Source organism: Tenebrio molitor, chromosome 2, assembly GCF_963966145.1.
Source record: "Tenebrio molitor chromosome 2, icTenMoli1.1, whole genome shotgun sequence".
NCBI classification, from domain to species: domain Eukaryota; kingdom Metazoa; phylum Arthropoda; class Insecta; order Coleoptera; family Tenebrionidae; genus Tenebrio; species Tenebrio molitor.
Window position 1 is genome coordinate 2,879,717 of NC_091047.1, and position 18,481 is coordinate 2,898,197.

General features: G+C 46.4%; 4 protein-coding genes across 5 annotated transcripts; 2 read left to right on the forward strand and 2 right to left on the reverse strand.

Annotated features, from left to right (window-relative positions):
- Window positions 1-126: 126 nt before the first annotated feature.
- Window positions 127-5,762, reverse strand: LOC138124297 (cullin-1-like). Its single transcript, XM_069039296.1, has 11 exons — window positions 5,612-5,762; window positions 5,066-5,416; window positions 2,734-2,952; window positions 2,133-2,681; window positions 1,768-2,031; window positions 1,539-1,718; window positions 1,333-1,482; window positions 1,167-1,285; window positions 895-1,116; window positions 626-845; window positions 127-572 (listed from the first exon to the last, which is right to left on the reverse strand). The coding sequence occupies exons 2-11, from the start codon at window positions 5,381-5,383 to the stop codon at window positions 492-494; spliced, it is 2,322 nt and encodes a 773-aa protein (XP_068895397.1). The 5' UTR covers window positions 5,384-5,416; window positions 5,612-5,762; the 3' UTR covers window positions 127-491.
- A 60-nt stretch (window positions 5,763-5,822) lies between these two features.
- Fen1 (flap endonuclease 1) lies at window positions 5,823-7,611 on the forward strand. Its single transcript, XM_069039358.1, has 4 exons — window positions 5,823-5,971; window positions 6,046-6,141; window positions 6,191-6,993; window positions 7,058-7,611. Exons 2-4 carry the CDS (start codon window positions 6,060-6,062, stop codon window positions 7,310-7,312), a joined length of 1,140 nt encoding a protein of 379 aa, XP_068895459.1. The 5' UTR covers window positions 5,823-5,971; window positions 6,046-6,059; the 3' UTR covers window positions 7,313-7,611.
- LOC138124295 (VPS35 endosomal protein-sorting factor-like) lies at window positions 7,318-11,626 on the reverse strand. Its single transcript, XM_069039294.1, has 14 exons — window positions 11,141-11,626; window positions 11,001-11,088; window positions 10,778-10,957; window positions 10,576-10,732; window positions 10,199-10,529; window positions 9,974-10,147; window positions 9,720-9,897; window positions 9,503-9,672; window positions 9,174-9,456; window positions 8,981-9,124; window positions 8,603-8,929; window positions 8,076-8,556; window positions 7,774-8,027; window positions 7,318-7,449 (listed from the first exon to the last, which is right to left on the reverse strand). Exons 1-14 carry the CDS (start codon window positions 11,164-11,166, stop codon window positions 7,366-7,368), a joined length of 2,877 nt encoding a protein of 958 aa, XP_068895395.1. The 5' UTR covers window positions 11,167-11,626; the 3' UTR covers window positions 7,318-7,365.
- A 118-nt stretch (window positions 11,627-11,744) lies between these two features.
- Hexim (Hexamethylene bisacetamide inducible) lies at window positions 11,745-18,355 on the forward strand. 2 transcript variants are annotated; one of them, XM_069039377.1, is made up of 2 exons: window positions 11,745-12,836; window positions 17,319-18,355. In XM_069039377.1, exons 1-2 carry the CDS (start codon window positions 12,616-12,618, stop codon window positions 17,956-17,958), a joined length of 861 nt encoding a protein of 286 aa, XP_068895478.1. In that variant the 5' UTR covers window positions 11,745-12,615; the 3' UTR covers window positions 17,959-18,355. The 2 variants fall into 2 exon arrangements, with proteins under 2 accessions (XP_068895478.1, XP_068895479.1); XM_069039378.1 differs by lacking the exon at window positions 11,745-12,836 and adding an exon at window positions 14,688-14,884.
- Window positions 18,356-18,481: the final 126 nt, after the last annotated feature.

Sequence of the window (18,481 nt, forward strand, 5' to 3'; positions counted from 1 at the left end):
TTAAGGCGCGTTCACGCGCGCCCAGACTGTCAACAAATAGTCCAGGTCGTTCACCCCTGCATACCCTAGCAGTTATTTATAACCCTCTGGCCCACACCTTCCCATCGAATTCCAATAAAACGCGACTTGTCAAAACAATTTATTTAAAATCCGTGAATTAAATTACATTCGTATTCTTTTCACATATGTTATACAAATAAACAGATTCTATACAATTAATAAAGAAAATAAAGCTGAATTAAAAACGAAAGTAAATAATAAGGTTCAAAGGAATATCTGCGAAGAGAGCGAAAACCAGATATCACTTTGAGAAATGACAGTACTGGGACAAATTTCAATCAAACATAAATACAGTTGTGTATTCTTTTAGTATAGCATATCACTTAAAGTACAATTTATTTTTCAAATATTTACAATATACAATCCACTCGGTGACTCACACACTGTTCTTAGTCAAAGACAGAAATTGGATGACAGTTTTTTTTGCCGAATCATGCTAAGTAACTGTAGGTGTCTTTCTGACCTTCGGTTCTTTCTAGGTATTCTTTCTCGATGAGTATGTCTATACATTTCTGGAAAAAAGACGCTGCAAAACGGTCCAAACGAACAAAATCAACAAACCCACTTTAATTATGTGAACCCTGGGCTTAAACCTCGACGACAACTGGTTCAAAACCTCCGCGACCAACTGCTGGTGCTTCAGGATCTTCCGCATCTTCATGATCCGCACGATAGCTGCCTGGATGAGTAACTTCCTGTCTTCCTCGATATGCTTGTGAGTCGTCTCCTGCTCCATCTTCAGCTCGGTCTTCATGGGAATATTGATGTTGACGCGAAGCTTTTTACTGGAAAACGAGCAGACTCAACGAAAACCGGGGACCGCGACCCACCTACTTTTTATATCCTAGGAAAAGATTCACGACCGAGTTGGGCGAGAGATCGTTCTCGTCGTCGTCGCAAGTGATCAGCTTCGCCTTAAGTAATATCTGCATCACTTGCACGAGGAAGTCGGTTTTGATTTGCGTGTTTTCCTCGAGTTGAGCTATTGTCCAACTTTCCGCCACGTTGAACTGGAGGAGCACAGCCATTTGAAACGTACTAGCCTGGAGAGTATACCTGAAACTCCCGTCGAGCTCACGTCGCACACCCGATCCGACTCCACTCACCTATTTTTGAAGCAGTTCGTGTGCAGTTCCCCTTTCGACATATTGTACAGCCAGTTGAGCTTCCTGCCTGAATGCTGGCCAGAGTAAAAATTTGTAAATCTATGAACACTTCGCTCGAGCTGCAAAAAACCGGTCTTTCACTTGTCACAGTTGCGACGCGCTTTACCTCTGTGGGCAGTCCGAAAGTGAAGGACTGCTGGAAAGGCCACGACCCCGACGACAACACTTGGATACTAAAGTCTATGTCTAGAGTTTCGTTTGATTTTGATAAATGACTTTTGAACTGCTCGTTTAGATCTTTCGACACGCCGATATCCTTCGATCAATAAATCGATTAGTACTGAACCCGTGTCCCTCTTACCGCACACCCACCTGGAACATTCTCTGCAACTTTGACGTGTACTCGAACCCGCAAGCCTGTTTCAGCTTTGAGATCATCGATGCCTCGGCGTCGTCGCTCGCAGACATGTGTTGGACCAGCCTCTTGGCCAACATCTTGCTGTAGAACTTTTGAAAAACATCCTTATCCTCGATATATTTAAACACAACCATCTTAAAAGAAATCGTTACGGCACCGCAAATCGCCCCTCGACACACCTACCACTTGGTTTAACGTATCTTCCAGTTCGGCCTCTTCCGGGTTCTTGCTGGACTTTTTCAACAACAAATCACAATACTTGGCCAGCAACTCCGGCGACTTACTGCTCGAATTGGCCTTCTTCGTGACGGCGTTGGCGTTGATGAACCTGCCGCAGGCCTTGTCCAAGGCCGCCACGAAGCCGCTGTCGTTATTGAAAGCGATCAAAACGAGAGCGTTGTATTTCTTGTGGACTTCCAGAATCGTGTTGACGTAGACTTTAGGATCCTGAAAACGATCGGTCAAGAAAAATTCGTGACTGCGCCTGTCCGGGATTTGCACGCGACGGTTGGACGCCGCAAATCCCGGACCGCCACCTGGTACGCTACATTGTGTGCGCTCTCGCCGCATTTCTCTATGGCGGAGAGACCTTGAGCTGCGATATGTTGCTCTAAAAGCGTCCTCAATTCACCTAAACCGTCTGGAATTCGGGCGACCAGCGAGTACATCCGCCCCAGGTCCGCGTCCTTGTCGGCGTCCAACAACTGTTGGAACTCCGAGTGGAACATGTCCAGGTGCTTCTTGATCAGCACCCTCTCGCAGGTCTTGGCCAGGCGACAGCTCGTGGTCTCGTGCAGGTACACCTGCACCCTCTTCTGCTCCTCCAGCAGGCGCTGCTCCGCCTTCTTCATGTACTCGGTGACGGGATTCTGCGCCAGGAAGTTGTTGCTCTCTTTCAGATAAAACCGCTCCGTGTCCTCCAAGAACATGTTCTCGAAGCTCTCCTTGTAGACGGTCAGGTTGGGCCCCTTGGCCCCCGGTTCCTCCTCGTTCAGGCCCAACTCCACGTAGCAATTTATCACGCCCGACACCAACCGAGTATTTATGGTTTCGCCGTTTCGCTCCCGCTCGATCAGCTTCAACACGGCCGTCGTCACCTGAATCAAATTTATTTGTTTGTGCCGCCGGGATCGATAACAAGCGCCGAACCTGCTTGTTCAACTGCTTGAAGAGGTGGTCCCGCCATGTCACCAAGGCGAGCTGGTAGATCTCGTAGATGCCTTTCCGGCCCTCCTCGCACTCCCGCTTCACCCAGTGCCGGTTCAAGTACGAACATATCCCGTTCAGGACCTTGCTGCTGAACTGGTACTCCTCCCACTGCCGCGTGTAAAACTTCAAAACTCCCTCGCCCATCCTATTCATCCCATCCTGTAAAAACAAACGAAAATCCTAACAACTCCCCTCGAGGCTCTCGCGGCCGGTCTTTTCGAGGAGCTGTTCTACTCTAAAATTGAATACTTCATCTTCTTTGTCACTTTTTTTTTTAACTTTCGCACTCTTGAGTATAATCAATCACTTAAGCAGATCTCGAGATGTTACGGCAGCCATTTTAAAAAAACACAGCATTGACAAAGACGCATTTAAAATTTTGTCGCACCCGTTTCCAAATGTCGATAAATCCGTCAATTTTGGAAATTTCCTTAAAAAAATTATTCTTTTCAAATGTTTAGATTAGAACACCCCCTCAGTTCGGCTAATGACAGAGAAGAGAAACCCTGATCTGTAAATAGCAGTGCCGTTGTGAAATCTTTGGAAATAAATGTGACAATTCGACTGACGCGAACCGCGGACTGAACACTCTCCCCACACCCTGAATAATCTTTGTTCTGGCTTTCCGTGGCTCCCTCGGTTTGATCTTGCTAATTCCGGCGAATTTATTTCGACAAGAGACCCTTCGCGGGTCATTTACTTTATTAGCGAAGCGTCGTTACCCGATAAGGCTAAAACGTGATCCTGTTCGTTCCCATCTTTTCCCCATTTGAAATTTTAATTTTCATTATCCGTCCCTTCATTATTCAGTCGAGCGTCGAAGCGGTTCGACTGATCTCTCCACGCTTTTTCTCATCCCGATCGGATCCGTTCGATACAAAATCCCATTTAATTTTAATAATGTCCTTTACATGCACACGATACAAAATTAATGGCTCAATTAGGGGACGACTCAACAGACATTTTGCTGGAAATTGGAATTTCACCAACGCTGATTGGTCGCGGATGAACGCTTGATTTTTCACTTGCGTAATGCCGGACCCAAAAATAAAATACCTCGAGTTGGAGTGATTTTCATTGTTGGGACGTGCGTCTGTGATTGACAAATCTCTGCTCATTACGTGATCGAGACAAGAACAGTTTTCTAAAACAATCGAGGCAAAGGTTAATCGTTGTTGGTCGGCGTGCGAAAACAAAAACCTCTCGATCGACTCCTCTTCAAAAAAACTATCTTACTTTCATCACCGGCAAGCACCGTTGCTCGGCGAGCTTCCGCAAACGGACAAATCGCGACAACCTGGAAACTCTTCCTCTTCGGCGTCGGAATTTATTTTCGCGAAAATGAGGTCTCTCCCTCCACCGGAGGAAAATCCCCGTTGACCCGATGACCTTTCGGTATCAACAACGACGACCTTATATTAGGCTTCGTTTAAATGCATTGTTTTTCTTTACAACAATTTTGCAATCGCTGTTTTGCAACCGGAAGTTAACGATTGTCGAAACCGCGCCTTCAGATGGCGCCATTTGACGACATCGTGACGGGCAAAAACGTTCCAATGGGCTACAAAAAAATCTAGTTGTTTTTCTTGAAAATTATGGAATTTCGAGTGTCATGCAATAAACCCATTATTATTGGAAATTGACATTTTTTTTTATTTATTACCGATCAATAACCTTGCGTAATTCGTCAAATAACTTCCTGAAAAAGCGTACAGCGACAATGTAGGTCACAAAACCAAACACAAAAATTCTATTTGAACGAGACAGTTCCTGTTGAAAACCCTACGAATTTAGCGTACTTTGAGCAAAATGTTCACTCAAATTTTTATTTGAATGTAAAACATTCGGTAGTTTTCCTGGCATTTACTCCGGTTCGTAATTTTATTTCGTGCAATTTCGGCCATTTATTATCTTGAAACATGTCCAAAAAGTACAATATTTTACTGGGGCGTCGTTTTTCACTCATTCGGACAGTGACGTAACGATTTTGCCGACGTTTGCGACCCACGCATTAATAAAAACTCAATTTTGACACCTCCCTCGACTCTACCAAAAAATTCACCGCCGCTCATATACAGAGTGATCGCGTTGAGACCACCCTGTGGCAACGTCGCTTGTGCAGCACAGCTGCCTCCGACGTGACTGATTAACTGCGACAATATTTTGCCCAGAAAAGTTGTGATAATTAAATTTACAGATCTTTGACCTTTCTAATCCGCGAGACGCCGGAACGCGGTCGAATCGGCGGCGCGTGAGTATGGAAGGGGCTTACGCTCAGCAGGGTCACCAGGTAGTTCCTGAGGAACTCCCTGATGCGTTTGTAGAGCTCGAGGCCCACGAGCTGCGCGCCGCCCCCGACCTGGCTCTTCTTGTTCTTGGTGGAGATGCTGGAGGAGCCGCGGCCGTTGGCTTGCTGGTGCACCGACGTGCAGTAGTCATAGACGTGCGTGTAGAGCTGTATGTAGAGGTACTTCGGCATGTGTTGTTGGCTGTATGCATGTTCGATTCCTGCGTTCAAGTCGCCCCAAATCTGGTCCAAATCGATTTGTTTGAGGCCTGCCGTATTATTGACGGAATTTTTATTCGACATCTCCTCAGAAGTCCACAAGAAAGTCGTCTCACTCTGGAACGACAACGGAAATTTCAGTCACGAGTTCCGCGGTGACTTTCGCGTTTTTGGTGAGCGCATTAGAGGCATCGGGGCGAAATTCGCGTTTAGAAAGTTACAACTCGGATTTTTCAAATTTGTCTTTCACCTTTTGTTTGTAAAGCAGCACCATAATTACTAATGTATTATTTATAAGTTGCTCTGACTCACCTTGTATTTCTATATCATAACAAAAATTTACACAATATTTACAATTATTAACAATAACGATAAACTTTAAATTTACTTTAGGTAGCGAAAATAAAAGGAAATTTATTGTTGCCTATTTTGAGATACAAAAATTGACAAATCTAAACCCGACGAAGACAGCTGCGTTCGCACTCACAAGTGAGCCAACCGCCCAGTTGGCCAACCTGGTGAAAGTTCTTCGATTCGACACTAACCTCTCTCAATTCTCAAATCAAACAACTAACAATTTCAAAGTGAAAACGTTTACAAAGCAACGGATCGCTTTGAGCGAAATGTTAGTTTAAGTGCTCCACCACCCAATAACACTTCGAATCAAGTTAAGTAAGTGTAAAATTCAAAAGTTACTTAACCCTAAAAAAGCGCGGGAAACTCACATCGCTCCGTTTTGTCACCAGGAATCTCAAGCGGGATGGGAATTCAGGGCTTAACGCGTCTCCTAGCCGACGTGGCCCCCCAGGCCATCAAAGAGAGCGAAATCAAACACTATTTTGGTGAGTCAGCCCCCTTGCACCCACCCTCAATTTATTCCCCCCGTTTCAGGCCGAAAAATCGCGATAGACGCCTCCATGTGCCTGTACCAGTTCCTCATAGCCGTCAGAAACGACAGCGGCCAACTCACCTCCGTCGACGGCGAGACCACGTCGCACCTCCTTGGCACTTTCTACCGCACAATCCGCCTCATCGAGAACGGAATCAAGCCGGTCTACGTTTTCGACGGTAAACCCCCAGAGCTCAAGTCCACCGAACTGAACAAGCGGCAGGAGCGCCGCGATGAGGCCCAGAAGGCTCTGGCCAAAGCGACCGAGCAGGGCGACGCCGCTGAAATCGACCGATTCAACCGGCGATTAGTCAAAGTCACTCGCCATCACGCCGACGAAGCCAAACAGTTGTTGACGCTAATGGGGGTACCGTTTATCGAGGCCCCCTGCGAGGCGGAGGCTCAATGCGCCGCTTTGGTCAAATCGGGACACGTCTTCGCGACGGCGACCGAGGATATGGACGCGCTCACCTTCGGGTCTAACATTCTGCTGCGTCATTTGACCTTCAGCGAGGCGAGGAAGATGCCAGTGCAGGAGATCCACCTGGACAAGGTTTTAGAGGGGCTGGACCTCAAACAAAAGGAGTTTGTAGATCTGTGCATCCTTCTCGGATGCGACTACACCGAGAGTATTAGAGGAATTGGGCCAAAAAGGGCAATAGAGTTGATAAAAAAACACAAAAGTATCGACGAGGTCCTCAAGAACATCGACCTCAATAAATATCCGGCGCCAGAGGAGTGGAATTATGAAGGGGCCAGACGGCTGTTTTATGAACCTGAAGTCTTAGACCCGTCCACTGTGGAGGTAGAGCGTTGTTTTCGCTCTTTTTCCGCGATTGATAATTTCTTTGTGTGTTTTGTTTTTGCAGCTGAAGTGGACTGATCCTGATGAAGAGGCCATGGTCAAGTTCTTGTGTGGCGACAAACAATTCAACGAGGAACGTGTCAGAAACGGCGTTAAGAAGTTGTTAAAGTCACGCAGCGGTACCACCCAAGGGCGATTGGACGGTTTCTTCAAAGTACTGTCCACAACACCTGCCAAACGTAAGCTTGATACTAAAAAAGAAACGCCCAATAAGAAAAAGAAAGTCGGAGGGGGTAGAGGTCGCGGTCGGCCCAAATGAAACTATTTACCCAAAATATTCTTTATTTTTTATCAAAAATGTCGAAGTTTACATCATTCTAATTTTTCCACTAGTTCTTGCAGGCTCGTATTGTTGCAAGAAAAACTCTTCTTTTTTAAATAGTCTCTCGTTCTCGCCTGAAACAATCTCAAATTATGTTTGTAATCTCGTAATTTACACACATTTTATTCGGTAACTTCGGCTGAATCTCGAAACATTTCATTTCACAATCTCTTTATAACTGAAATCTCAACAATTTTATTTTACTGTTTTACTTAGGAATAAAGACATTTAATAAATCCGACGCTTTTATTTGCAAGCCGGTTTTCAAAATGTCCGTACTTCCTGAAGAAGTTTTCCCAGTTACCAACCAATAGCATGACGCGTAGACCTGTCACAAACAGCGCCTCCTATCGACGCCCACTCGGACAAAAATAACCTTGACAGTGCTCGATACTCACCAAATATTTCTTGTCGATGGAGTCATCTTTCACGGCCAAATTCCACAGATTTAACGCTAAGACCGTCGTCTGACTTGTCAGATCGTTCCTCACGGCCACCCTAACAAACAATTCCATCGCTAAAGACGACTGCTTCGTGCAGGGCCCCACTGCCTGCAACTTCGCCATCAACTCGCCAGTCACCACCGAACATATTTTATTAACTTCGGCGATAAACTTCCGGTCGGAACCGTACAAAGAATCGTTCGATTCGACTAGAAAAGAAGACTTCACACGAGATACGACTCATAGATTTCTACCACCTTTGTCGATGTGGTACGGGTACCACTCTTGCGCCATCACACTCAGCATGTCAATGACACTCAGATAAATGCAAATCAGAGAAGTGTTGGCTTCCCAGGTGTACCCCTGCAGGACGTTTAAGACCGAGCGTGTCAGGTTCAAGACGCTACAGTCGGGATTGTCCGGTACGACCAAGAGTATTGATAGGAACTGTTTTACGTAAGGGATCAACTCGGTCTCAGGGAAGTGGGACCTGTCGGTTTGTACTTCGGCGAGGGTAGTTGCGGCGGCCTTGAAACATGCGTCAGCCTGGCCCAGACACTGATTGAACAGCGCCACCTGCCCCGAAAGCAGATACAAGCGCAACCGATGCTTCACCGATTTGATCGACGGAATCGTGATGAAACAATAGGCGGCGCACGCTCGCACAAAGTCGCCGGTTTTCCTGGTGTGGAGTCCTTTGACGATCTGTCGGGTCTTGACGGAGAGGGCGTTGACGCACTGAAACAACTTGGTCACACCTGTCTGTGAAGATCTCCGCGCTCACCTGGACCAGCTGCACGAAAACTATGTCCACGTTGGAAAACATCCCCCTGGCCTCGACGTAGAAAGTGAGCTGCTGCTCAAAATCGCGCCCGTAGTCGATCGTCTTGATGACGTGACACAAGATCTCCCCAATCTGCCTGTACTCGTCGTCAGGAGTGAGCGCGTTGACGGAGTCGTGCAGCGTCGTGCACAAGAACATGAGGGCGTTGACCACCACAGCGTCGTTGACCAAGTGCACGGTGCTCTTGCTCCCCAGCAGGATTTTCTTGCACACCTCCACCCTGATCGACTCCTGCTGGAAGAGGTCGATGAGCGGCAGGAAGTTGTCCTAGAGGGCACCACAATCAAACTGTATCGAACGTCAATTTTAATACGGTACCATCACGAGCAGCGCTTCGAAGTCTTGTATGTTGAGGACGATGTTCTCGACTACGTTCTTCAGCTGGGGGTAGTACTGCTCGTAGCTCCTGTCCGGTGCGACGTGTTCGATGATGTCGGCCAGGATCGTGTTGATCTCGCGGTGCTGAAACAAAGCTGTGTAGTGTAGCGGCGGCGCCATCCGCGTCGCCTACCGAAAAGTACTTGACGACGTAGAGGATCCAGGGCTCGGCGCACGCCACGTACTCTTCCACTTCTTTCAAGGCCGTTATGTGGCGCCACGCCGCGTTCAAGATTTGCCGGCGGTGGTCCAGCGGTGGGGGCGCCACGCTCACGCACAGGCCCAGGGTTCGCAAGAGCGAGTACAGCGGGATTCCCTGGTCGAGGCACTGCTCCATCATCTCCATGAACTGCAGCGCCCGCTTGGAGATGCAGCTCGGCTTGAACGCCGACATCATCGTGTTGAGAATCAACGAGCTGAAAGAGGGCGGTGAATGACGTGACGGGACTGGTCTCGGTGTACCTGTTGCCGTGATTCTTGCACTGCGTCGAGAGGTCGTCGATGAGGGCGTCGGAAGCGTCGTACGCCACCGTCTGCAGCATGTAGTCCAGGGCCGGGGTGAACAAGGTCGTGTACACCGACAAGGACATCTTTTGCTGGGCGAGTTCGGCCTTGACGCTGCTGCTGAAGAGCTGGAATTGCGGTCAGAGATAAAATTGTTTGTTGCGTGGCCACTCACGTGGTGATAGCTGTTAAGGAACCTGTGGAAGTTTTGCAGCAGATATTGTTTGTTTTTGATGCGGTTCGACACGCCGCGCCCCACCCGGCACAGATAACACCGCGCGTAAACAGCCACAATGGGGTTGCCTATCCCGGAGATCATGTGGGCCATGCGTCTCAAGGCCTCCTGACATTCGCTAATAATAGTGCACAGTTAGTTGAGAAATTGCGGGGGCGCCCTACGTGGCAACCCTGTATATATCGTGGGTCTACCTCAACGACAGGAAATAGTACGACTTGATCAGCGCCATCTCGACGTACAGTCTCGGAACTAACTCTCTGATGGACGCTATTTTGTAGAACCAGTTGAGACACGTTTCTTTCGTCAAATCTGAGACCATGTCGGGGGTGAAGTCGTCCGGTAAATTCGACATTTTGGGAATTTGTCTGAAAAAATCGCGTCAGTTTTTGCGGCAGATTTGCGCGAGACGACTGTACTTGTGGGAGTCCGTCTTGGTGCTCAACCTGTTGTACACTAGTTGTCCAAAGACGTCCAAGATGTCCGTGATGAGGACGAATTTGCTGGGGTAAAAGCGCAAAACGCTCGTATCGGCCAGTAATTTGGCACACTGGATCGCTATTTTTAAAGCCTTGACTCTCTGTTCAGAATTCCAAGCTGAGACCAGCTCCCTGTTGAGTTGTTCAATCCGGGTCACATACTCAGTTTGTGACAGGTTCAATTTCGTTTGTGATCCCTCTTCAATGTAGTCCAACTGCTCTAGTCTGTGTTGCATTTTATCAACAGCAGTACTCTGAGCTTTGACAACCACTGAAAACCACGGAATCACAACAAATCGAGCAAAATCACAAACAACCTTTCTCCCCATCTGACAGAAAACTGGTCACAATTGATATTTTCTCGGATGTGGTGTACTTTGACAATATCCCCGCTTTTTTTCCCGCCCACGGCTCCACCTCAGATTTCTGCTCAGACAATTTTTTGTCCGGTCCCGAGTCGCGACTTTCTCTGCTCTGAAACAACGAATTACCACAGAAATACTTTTTCTCGATCAATACCTCCTCTGCTGCAAGTTTCGACAGTGGGTCCATCTCTTCTATTGCAAACGCTGTCAAGGGGTCTACGCCCTCCAGAGCCATGCTCAACGGTTCCAGGATGACGGAAGGGGTAGACACCGGGGTGGTCCTACCGGTGCTGGGCTGCGACCCCAAAATCCGACGCGGGACCCTCTCTGTAACCTAATCCGCAACGTTAAACTGCGATAGAAGCCGCGACACTCACAAAAGCAGTCTTCAAAGGGTGGTCGTTGGTCTTGACCCCGACCAGTTCGGTGGTTTTTGGGGCAAAACAGTCATTCGTGGATGTTTTCCTGGCAGCGTAAACGGTGTCAGCTGATTAATTTCGCTTTGATCGCTACTTACCACTCGATATTGTAACTGGTGGACATCGTCTCAGCCTATTTTTACGGTTTAATCGAAACTTGCCCAGAAAAGGGGTAGGTTTGTTGTTGTTTATCAATCACAAGTGACAGGTGCACCTAACCTCACTGATCAGCCGGAGACGTCGACCAAGACAGAAGAGCGGGATCGACGCGAGAGCGACAGAGACGCAGCAGCAAGTGTTGCCAATATTTGGAAGTTTTTTGCCAGCAGCTCGTGAAAAATTACAGTTATTTGAATAATGCATAACAACGACGGTAATTATAGCCTTATCGCCTCTTTTATTCCTCCAAACAAATGTATATTGATGGGGAGGCCAAGGCGAGCGCTTATCGCTCGAAACTGTTTTCAGTGGGCCTTATCAATCTGGGTTGTTGATAGGGGAACTGCACTTTTTCCGGTTCAGAAGCGACGTTCATTTGTTTGGGGCAACGCTCTCGCAGCAAACAAAGCGGTCCGGGGGCGGCGTCGCGGAATCGTGCCCCATCTAGACGAGGCTACTTTGCCCCATTGCGTAATGCGTAACCGTCAAGGTCGACTGTTGCAATTTTGCAACCCTCACGCGATCGATCGATCCCCGTCGATAAAACAATAACGAACGTGAAAGATCGAGAAAGGAAGAGGTTCACATAATAGCGTTTATTTTTAAATCACGTAAACATCCACACGGTTTTTATTTACGGCCAAGAGATAATGAAACCGGTTGTGCTGTTGAAAGGAGTCGTTTGAAATTTTTTAGAAGAAATGTTTGTTTGCGTTGGGTTATGTGTTGCAGGATGACAACAAGAAGTCGACCAAGACCTACTGTGAGGGCGATGGTGCATTTAGTCCAACCCACCGCAAGATTATAAATAAAATTACTAAAGATAAACGTGCGATTGCGGTATTTTTGTCTCATTTTTCTTCGCGGTTGAGGTTTCTGGATGCGATAAATAAATCGAAGATGCCGACTTTGACGTGCACTTTCTATCGTCCTTTCTCCTCTTCGGCGGCAGCGCATCCATCCGTCGACCTTTCACGTCAAAATCAGGCGCCATCGATGGATTGTTGATTTTGTGCAGATTCCGGATGGACCTGAAGAGGTGGCAAAAGGAGCGGTTGCAAGGGCCGCGGATTTTTCTTCTGGAGTGGACCGCGAAGTCGCCTGCTGTCGCTGTCACCGGTTGCAGAAACCAGAAACAGTCGGCGATCGCGTTGCATAATCCGGGGTCGGGGCCCCACGGCGGCGGCGGAAACCATCCCAATCGGGTGCATTTCCCTTTTCTGGTAAAATGGGTTGGGCGCCGTCCCCCCACCCTTGCTGGGGATAAACAACGCGACACAGCGCCCCAGTTGGGAAACAAACAAACTGTGCTGCGAGAAAATGGCGCTTTACGTCGAGCCGAGTGCATTTGGTCGCGAGCTGGCGACGAGAGTGCTCCCAGATAACAGCGCCGTCTGAGTGCGTCGATGGTCAGATGGAGGTCCAGAGGGTTGGATCGCCGAAAATGAGTGGAAAATGTGGTGAAATCGGGCCGGAAATCCAGGATCGGAAAACGCCTGCTGCGCTTCTCCAAGGTGACGTCGCTCAACAGAAAGATGCGTGCGCACCGCCCAGGCCCGAACCGAAACCGAAGTCGCCCGAGTGCGAAATACCGACGAAGAAGAGGAAGACGAGACGAGGAAAATCAAAAAGGAGGTGAGGAAATTTGGATTTTTGGGGGAGGGGCCCACCCCTCGCGGAGTCGGCTCCGACCCGGCCGAGTGCGCAGGAGTAGGCCCTGAAAGATTTTTTAATAGAGACGTAACGGAAATTTAATATTGACAGACGCAAACGTCACTTGTGTCAAAACGCAACTGTTTCGAAAAGACGGTGTCAATCGATTTGCCGGCGGAGTTGTTCGAAATCCGCGAAATATGTCAAGGCCCCTCCGCCAGCAACGCTTCCACCGAACGCCCGAATTAATTAATGCGGAAGTGCAGCCAATTACGCGCCTGCAAATTGCTCTAATGCCTCCCTAATTCGACAAGAACGATGTCAATCTCCACCAGACACATCGCCACTTTCGCATATTGTCGCTTCCGCCACGAATTAAAACATCGACGGTCCGCCTCTCCATCTAATCGAGCGTTTACGCAACACTCGGCGAAATTTATTGCCCCCACAGCGACCTGATCATCCACCTGGTGAAAATCTAGCCTCCGGTGTCGCGATTTTTCGAAAAGGAAAGTGGCGCCACCTGAAACCGTCACGAGCCCCCCCCATGTCTGCACCTTGATTTACGCAAACATGTCACGTCAGGACTAGGACGCGCACGGCATTGTCCACTTTTTACAAACAAATTAACAATCTGACAAATGAGAACGTTTTCGGACAAACATCGAAAAACAATCGTCGTTTGACAGATTGACATAATTGCGACTATCTGCAGAACGCGGTCGCCCTTGAGGGGGCATTCTGGCACAGAGAAATCTGCAGTTTTCTTTTCGTTATCTGCGAATTCTCACGGCCACAATGGACTGCGTTCGAGAAAAACCCGTTTCGGCGACTGGTTTTTCATCGTTGGGGCGTTTTTTTCGCGAATCTCTTGGTTTGTCGTTTGCGATTTTTTCGCATCGAACTGTCGTCGTGTCAGATTGTGCCGAAACAATTGCGTCCAGATGTCGAACGTTCAATTTTCGATTTTTCTTATGCCATAATTTGCAACGGGCAGGATTGATGACGTCACGGCTAGGTCATGGACGAAGGAGATGGCGAGATGTGAACGTTGTGTGACAGATAAGCACGTCGCGAGTGACGTTGATGCAACGATGACACAAAAACAAAGGACATTACTAATCGATCGTTTTTCTCGAGTTGGGAAACGTCACCGCTCTTTAATAACATTTTACAATTTATACGACCATCAACGGCGTCGAGAACGCGACGAAAAGAAAGGAAAAGTGATGAGAAAAGCGGCGCTCCTCCCACTCGTAGCGGGGGGGCCTTACGTCGAAGCCACCTGATCGTAAATTTGTGGGGGCCGGTGTGGAAGTTTGACGTTTTCAACAGGTAACTCAGTCATTAACGAAACCCTTTCTGGGATTAAATAAATCCTTCCGAGGAAAAAGTCGACGTCCAACAATGGAACATTACGATAAGGATCTACATTCATAAAGACAGTTAAGAACGCCAAACGCAGAACCCGTTTTGGGCAACAAAGCATCGACGTAACGAGTTCAACCGTTTGAAAAATTGCGTTCAGAAATAACGAGAACGAAATGTCAGCGGACAAGTGATTTTTTAGGAATTTTTGCGGTTGGTAGCCTTGTCGCTGTTCTAACTCGACTAATTGTCAAGGCGACGACTTTTTCTCCTAGTTGCGCGTTTATTTCGAAAAGTCTCGACCGGACAGGAGCCGTCATAATTGAAAAGTTAAACAATCGCAGCCGGACGCGATTCGAAACGCGCCCCAACTGAGCCACCCCGAAACCAACCCTCGCGCGTCGAGTGAGAATTCTTATCAGGACTGTACCGTAAATTTGGTAATTTTTGCGGTTTCAGGTATGTCAACGGAAATGTCAAAGATTGTAAATGTAGACGTTAACATTTATCCAGCAAGAATAAACTGGTCCGCGTGATTTCGACTAATTCCACAGATCGAGGTGGAAGTGCAAACTGGATATGCAAAAATTCACAGCTTGCAGGTGCACCTACAAGTGCAAGGAGTCGACAACAACAAAGGACGAATGTGCGCGACGATGTGGGTACGCACAGATGAAAATCTAACCGACACGAAAGGATTTTTTCTTGTTTGTGGGAACGACTCGGACTGTGCGTAATGAAACGCGATGCATTACATTTTTTAATTTTGTCGAAAGCGATTAAAACCTTTTTGCGTTTTACCACACTTATGAATATGCATAACGGGCGGAGCCATCTTCGTTTCGAATTTATTTTTCACCTGGAACGTCACGATACGCAGATATTTATTATAATTTCGTGGCGTAAACAAGATTAATAAATTCGCTCGGCGTGAAATCGTGAATCAAATCCGATTTGCTTCTTTTTTTTTTTTGTTGTAAAATGGCGACGATAGAAACGCAAATCTTACACAGTAAAGTCCATTCAATAAACATCTGGACTGTCAAAATCAAAATTGCAGTTGTTAGGTTGGTTAAATCACTAGTTATTTTCATATTGCCCAGTTGTTATCTATGATTTTTTAATTTTTCAAACTATTCATTTGTTTAAATTGACATTGTCAAATAAATTGCAAAATTATTTAAGTGTATTTTGTAAAAAGGTAAAAATGGAAAGTTAAAAACGAACTAGGGTGGTTCTATTGGCGCGAGAGAAGAGGGCCATAAGAAATTATTATGAGGAACAAACAAAAAAGTGATAATAACGGGAAGAAATCATAAATTTGTGCCAAAGCCGCTCCAGTATTGTTAACTAAGAATTGGTGTTCGTTCTTGTGATTCACAAATCAAAATTTTGGAGAGATAAGTGTTAATCAAGTGTTAAATAATTTTCTTCTGAATAAATGAAACATTTTTGATGATTTTGGTTGTTGTTTAATTCGTTACCTGTTTTCAGTTTGTCGCGTGTTTCTTATAAACTTTATTAAATTGCTCTAATTCATTTAGTTGCAGCAATGAATGATTTAAAACATTTTTAGTTCAATGATTAAAAATGAAAACATAACCTAAATATATTTTGTAACTAGATTTTGATGTCGGTACACTAGCGAATTTTTTTTATATCTAAGTACAGTCAAAACAAGCATTTTATTTAAAATTTAATTTTGACAGTCCAGGAGTTTTTTGAATTTACTATAGGTCGAGCAATGGGGCATCGGCCGACCGGTAACAATTGAACGTTTATCAAAAACTAAACAACCGTTATTGATTTTCTACAAATTCTACACCGATTTAACTTTACGAACACGCCAGTTGTCAAACAACACGCAACAATCGTCAAAAATGAGCAACTGGTGTTGTCAAATACAAATTTACAACGCCCACTGGGTCTAGAAGAACGTAGAACGATGGAAACAAATAACTTGATACGGATCGACTTAAGCGAGTTTAAATAGAGTGTTTGCACATTTTTATGTGAAGATGATTGGCGGCGATTATTTGATAAAGTGCAAAATACAGAACAAATATTTTTTGTTTGGTTTAATGCGCGGATTAACTTTTGGATTATTCTTTTCAAATACACCGTTCGGTCACGTGAACGCTACTGGCTACTGCACCGTCTCGCACTTTTTCATTTGTCAAAAACACTCGCGTGATGGTGTTTTGTTGTTCGTCGTGCGTCGCTGATAGATGCGTCCCCAAACATGACAATAACAAGTCAAGTGCGATAATAATAGTCAAGTTGGCAGTTGTTAAATGTCAGTAATGCTCGAGTGACACCAACTTCGAAGTTTGACTTCGTTCCTGAACGAGACAAATGTTATTTGTTCAGCGGTTTTGCTCGTTTTGCTGACTTGTAAAAATATTTCGTCAAGTCATTTTAATTATCGTTTGACGTTTTTTTACTCCCGTTGCATTTGAACCTGTTCGGAGATTTTTCACGATAGAATGGTCGCAGACAAGATTAACGAGCAAACAAGAAAAAATACAAAAAGATTACCGTTTTTCTTCGGCACGAATACAAATGCATCGACGATGACGGTTCTAATGTTTCCACACGTTTTCCTGTTTGTTTTTTGTTTCGTAATGCGATTTTCTGGAGCGGTGTCATTTGTGATGTTTTTATAAATTCGTCGAAGTGCCGCAACGTACAAATTAGTAATGTTTACAAAATTGCAACACCGCAGAGCAGACAAAGGAATTGATGTTAGTTGCGCCTCAACGTCATCGTGTCAGTCCAACCGTTGCGTATCAGTTTTTTGACCGACATTTTTCAATAACGTAATTAACGATTGCATTGCACAACGGAACAAATCTGTGCAAAAACGGTTAATTTCGGTGATTAATGCGACGACAAAATAAAAGACGTTTTATGTTTCAAAAAAACGTGTTTATAAGAGACTTATTGTTTTGTTTATTCAGTTTTTGTTCTTTGTAGTCGGAAAAAATTGGGTTGCGTGTGACGTTCCTGTGTGTGACCTTATTCGTTGGGAGCCAATCGGGGCCGAGCCCCGCCCACTTGGGCACAGGACTGATAGAGGGTTTGGTTGTTTTTTAGGTATCCATATCCGAAGAACGGTCGCAAGTCGACGAAAGTCATAAAGCCCGAGGCCCCGTACAACAGCAACCAGTTCCTGCTGGAGGACCACGGCAACATCGAGGAGCTGGACGAGAACCTGAAGCACGCCGACCGGATCTCGACGACGTCGGCGGGGAGGACGCGAGACTCCAGCTTCAGCGTCGACTCGGAGGGCGAGTTCTACTCGTCGCCCGACGACGAGGAGCAGTTCCTGATCAAGGACTTCGTCGACCAGTACGAGAGCGTGCAGGCGGAGCGGCTGCAGTCGATGTCGAAGGACGAGCTGATCCAGGAGTATCTGATGTTGGAGAGCAAGCTGGAGCTGGTGTCGAAGCGGCAGCGCAAGCGGGGCCCCGTCGACGAGGGCGACTCCGTGAGCGACCCCCTCGTCCTGCAGAGCGAAGTTGAAAGACTGACTATCGAAAACGAAGCTTTAAAACGCGAAAACGCCGCGTTGCGCAGCAAGACTTGCAGTTCGGACTCGGAAGACTCCGAAACGGACTCGAACGACTCGTGCTCGGGCAGCAGCAGCAGCAGTTGCTGCTCGACGGGGCCGGCCAGTCCCGTGGTGGACTACGCGCAGACCAACGGACATTCGGCCAGTGTCGAGACCGTCTGAAGAAAGGGCTTTCAGGATTTTTGATTTTCACAAATTTTAATACCAGTGTTGTTTCATTCCCAAATTTTAAAGGGCTGTTCCGGATTCCAGTTTTCTTTTTCTTTTCATTACGCCGTAAGTGTAAAGTGACTAGAAGTGCTTCGCGCAGGTTTCGTTTCGCCGTGGACATTGCATCGCATTACAATAGACTGGTTCACTTGTTTCTCACATCACCCACTCTAGCGCCACCTGGTCCGTAGGACTTGCAGAAGTTAGGTGTCATTTTCAAATGTTAGCTTCAAACTTCGGCCACCGTTTATTTTGTATAGTATGATTATTTATATGTACGTTTTTATATTGAAAGTTGTAGATAAGAAAACTAGTTTTAAATTATTGCATAAATGATAAGTTGACAGTATGCTCACCAACAAGCTTTATTTCCTTCAGCCCGAACCGCCTTCACCACGAAACACCGTTCAAAACAAAGCTCAAGAAAAGGGTTATTTTTTACCTAAAAAAAACATTCAAATTTTATTATTCAGAA

Coding starts and splice junctions, on each gene's coding strand:
- LOC138124297 (XM_069039296.1), bottom strand. CDS start 5,383: ATGTCGAATAAAAATTCCGTCAATAATACGGCAGGCCTCAAACAAATC. Junction 1,117..1,166: donor ACGAACTGCTTCAAAAATAG/GTGAGTGGAGTC, acceptor CGGGAGTTTCAG/GTATACTCTCCAGGCTAGTA. Junction 573..625: donor CCAGGGTTCACATAATTAAA/GTGGGTTTGTTG, acceptor TCTTTTTTCCAG/AAATGTATAGACATACTCAT.
- Fen1 (XM_069039358.1), top strand. CDS start 6,060: ATGGGAATTCAGGGCTTAACGCGTCTCCTAGCCGACGTGGCCCCCCAG. Junction 6,142..6,190: donor CGAAATCAAACACTATTTTG/GTGAGTCAGCCC, acceptor CCCCCGTTTCAG/GCCGAAAAATCGCGATAGAC. Junction 6,994..7,057: donor TAGACCCGTCCACTGTGGAG/GTAGAGCGTTGT, acceptor TTGTTTTTGCAG/CTGAAGTGGACTGATCCTGA.
- LOC138124295 (XM_069039294.1), bottom strand. CDS start 11,166: ATGTCCACCAGTTACAATATCGAGTG. Junction 9,898..9,973: donor TACTATTTCCTGTCGTTGAG/GTAGACCCACGA, acceptor CACTATTATTAG/CGAATGTCAGGAGGCCTTGA. Junction 9,673..9,719: donor TCCTTAACAGCTATCACCAC/GTGAGTGGCCAC, acceptor CCGCAATTCCAG/CTCTTCAGCAGCAGCGTCAA.
- Hexim (XM_069039377.1), top strand. CDS start 12,616: ATGGAGGTCCAGAGGGTTGGATCGCCGAAAATGAGTGGAAAATGTGGT. Junction 12,837..17,318: donor CGAGGAAAATCAAAAAGGAG/GTGAGGAAATTT, acceptor GTTGTTTTTTAG/GTATCCATATCCGAAGAACG.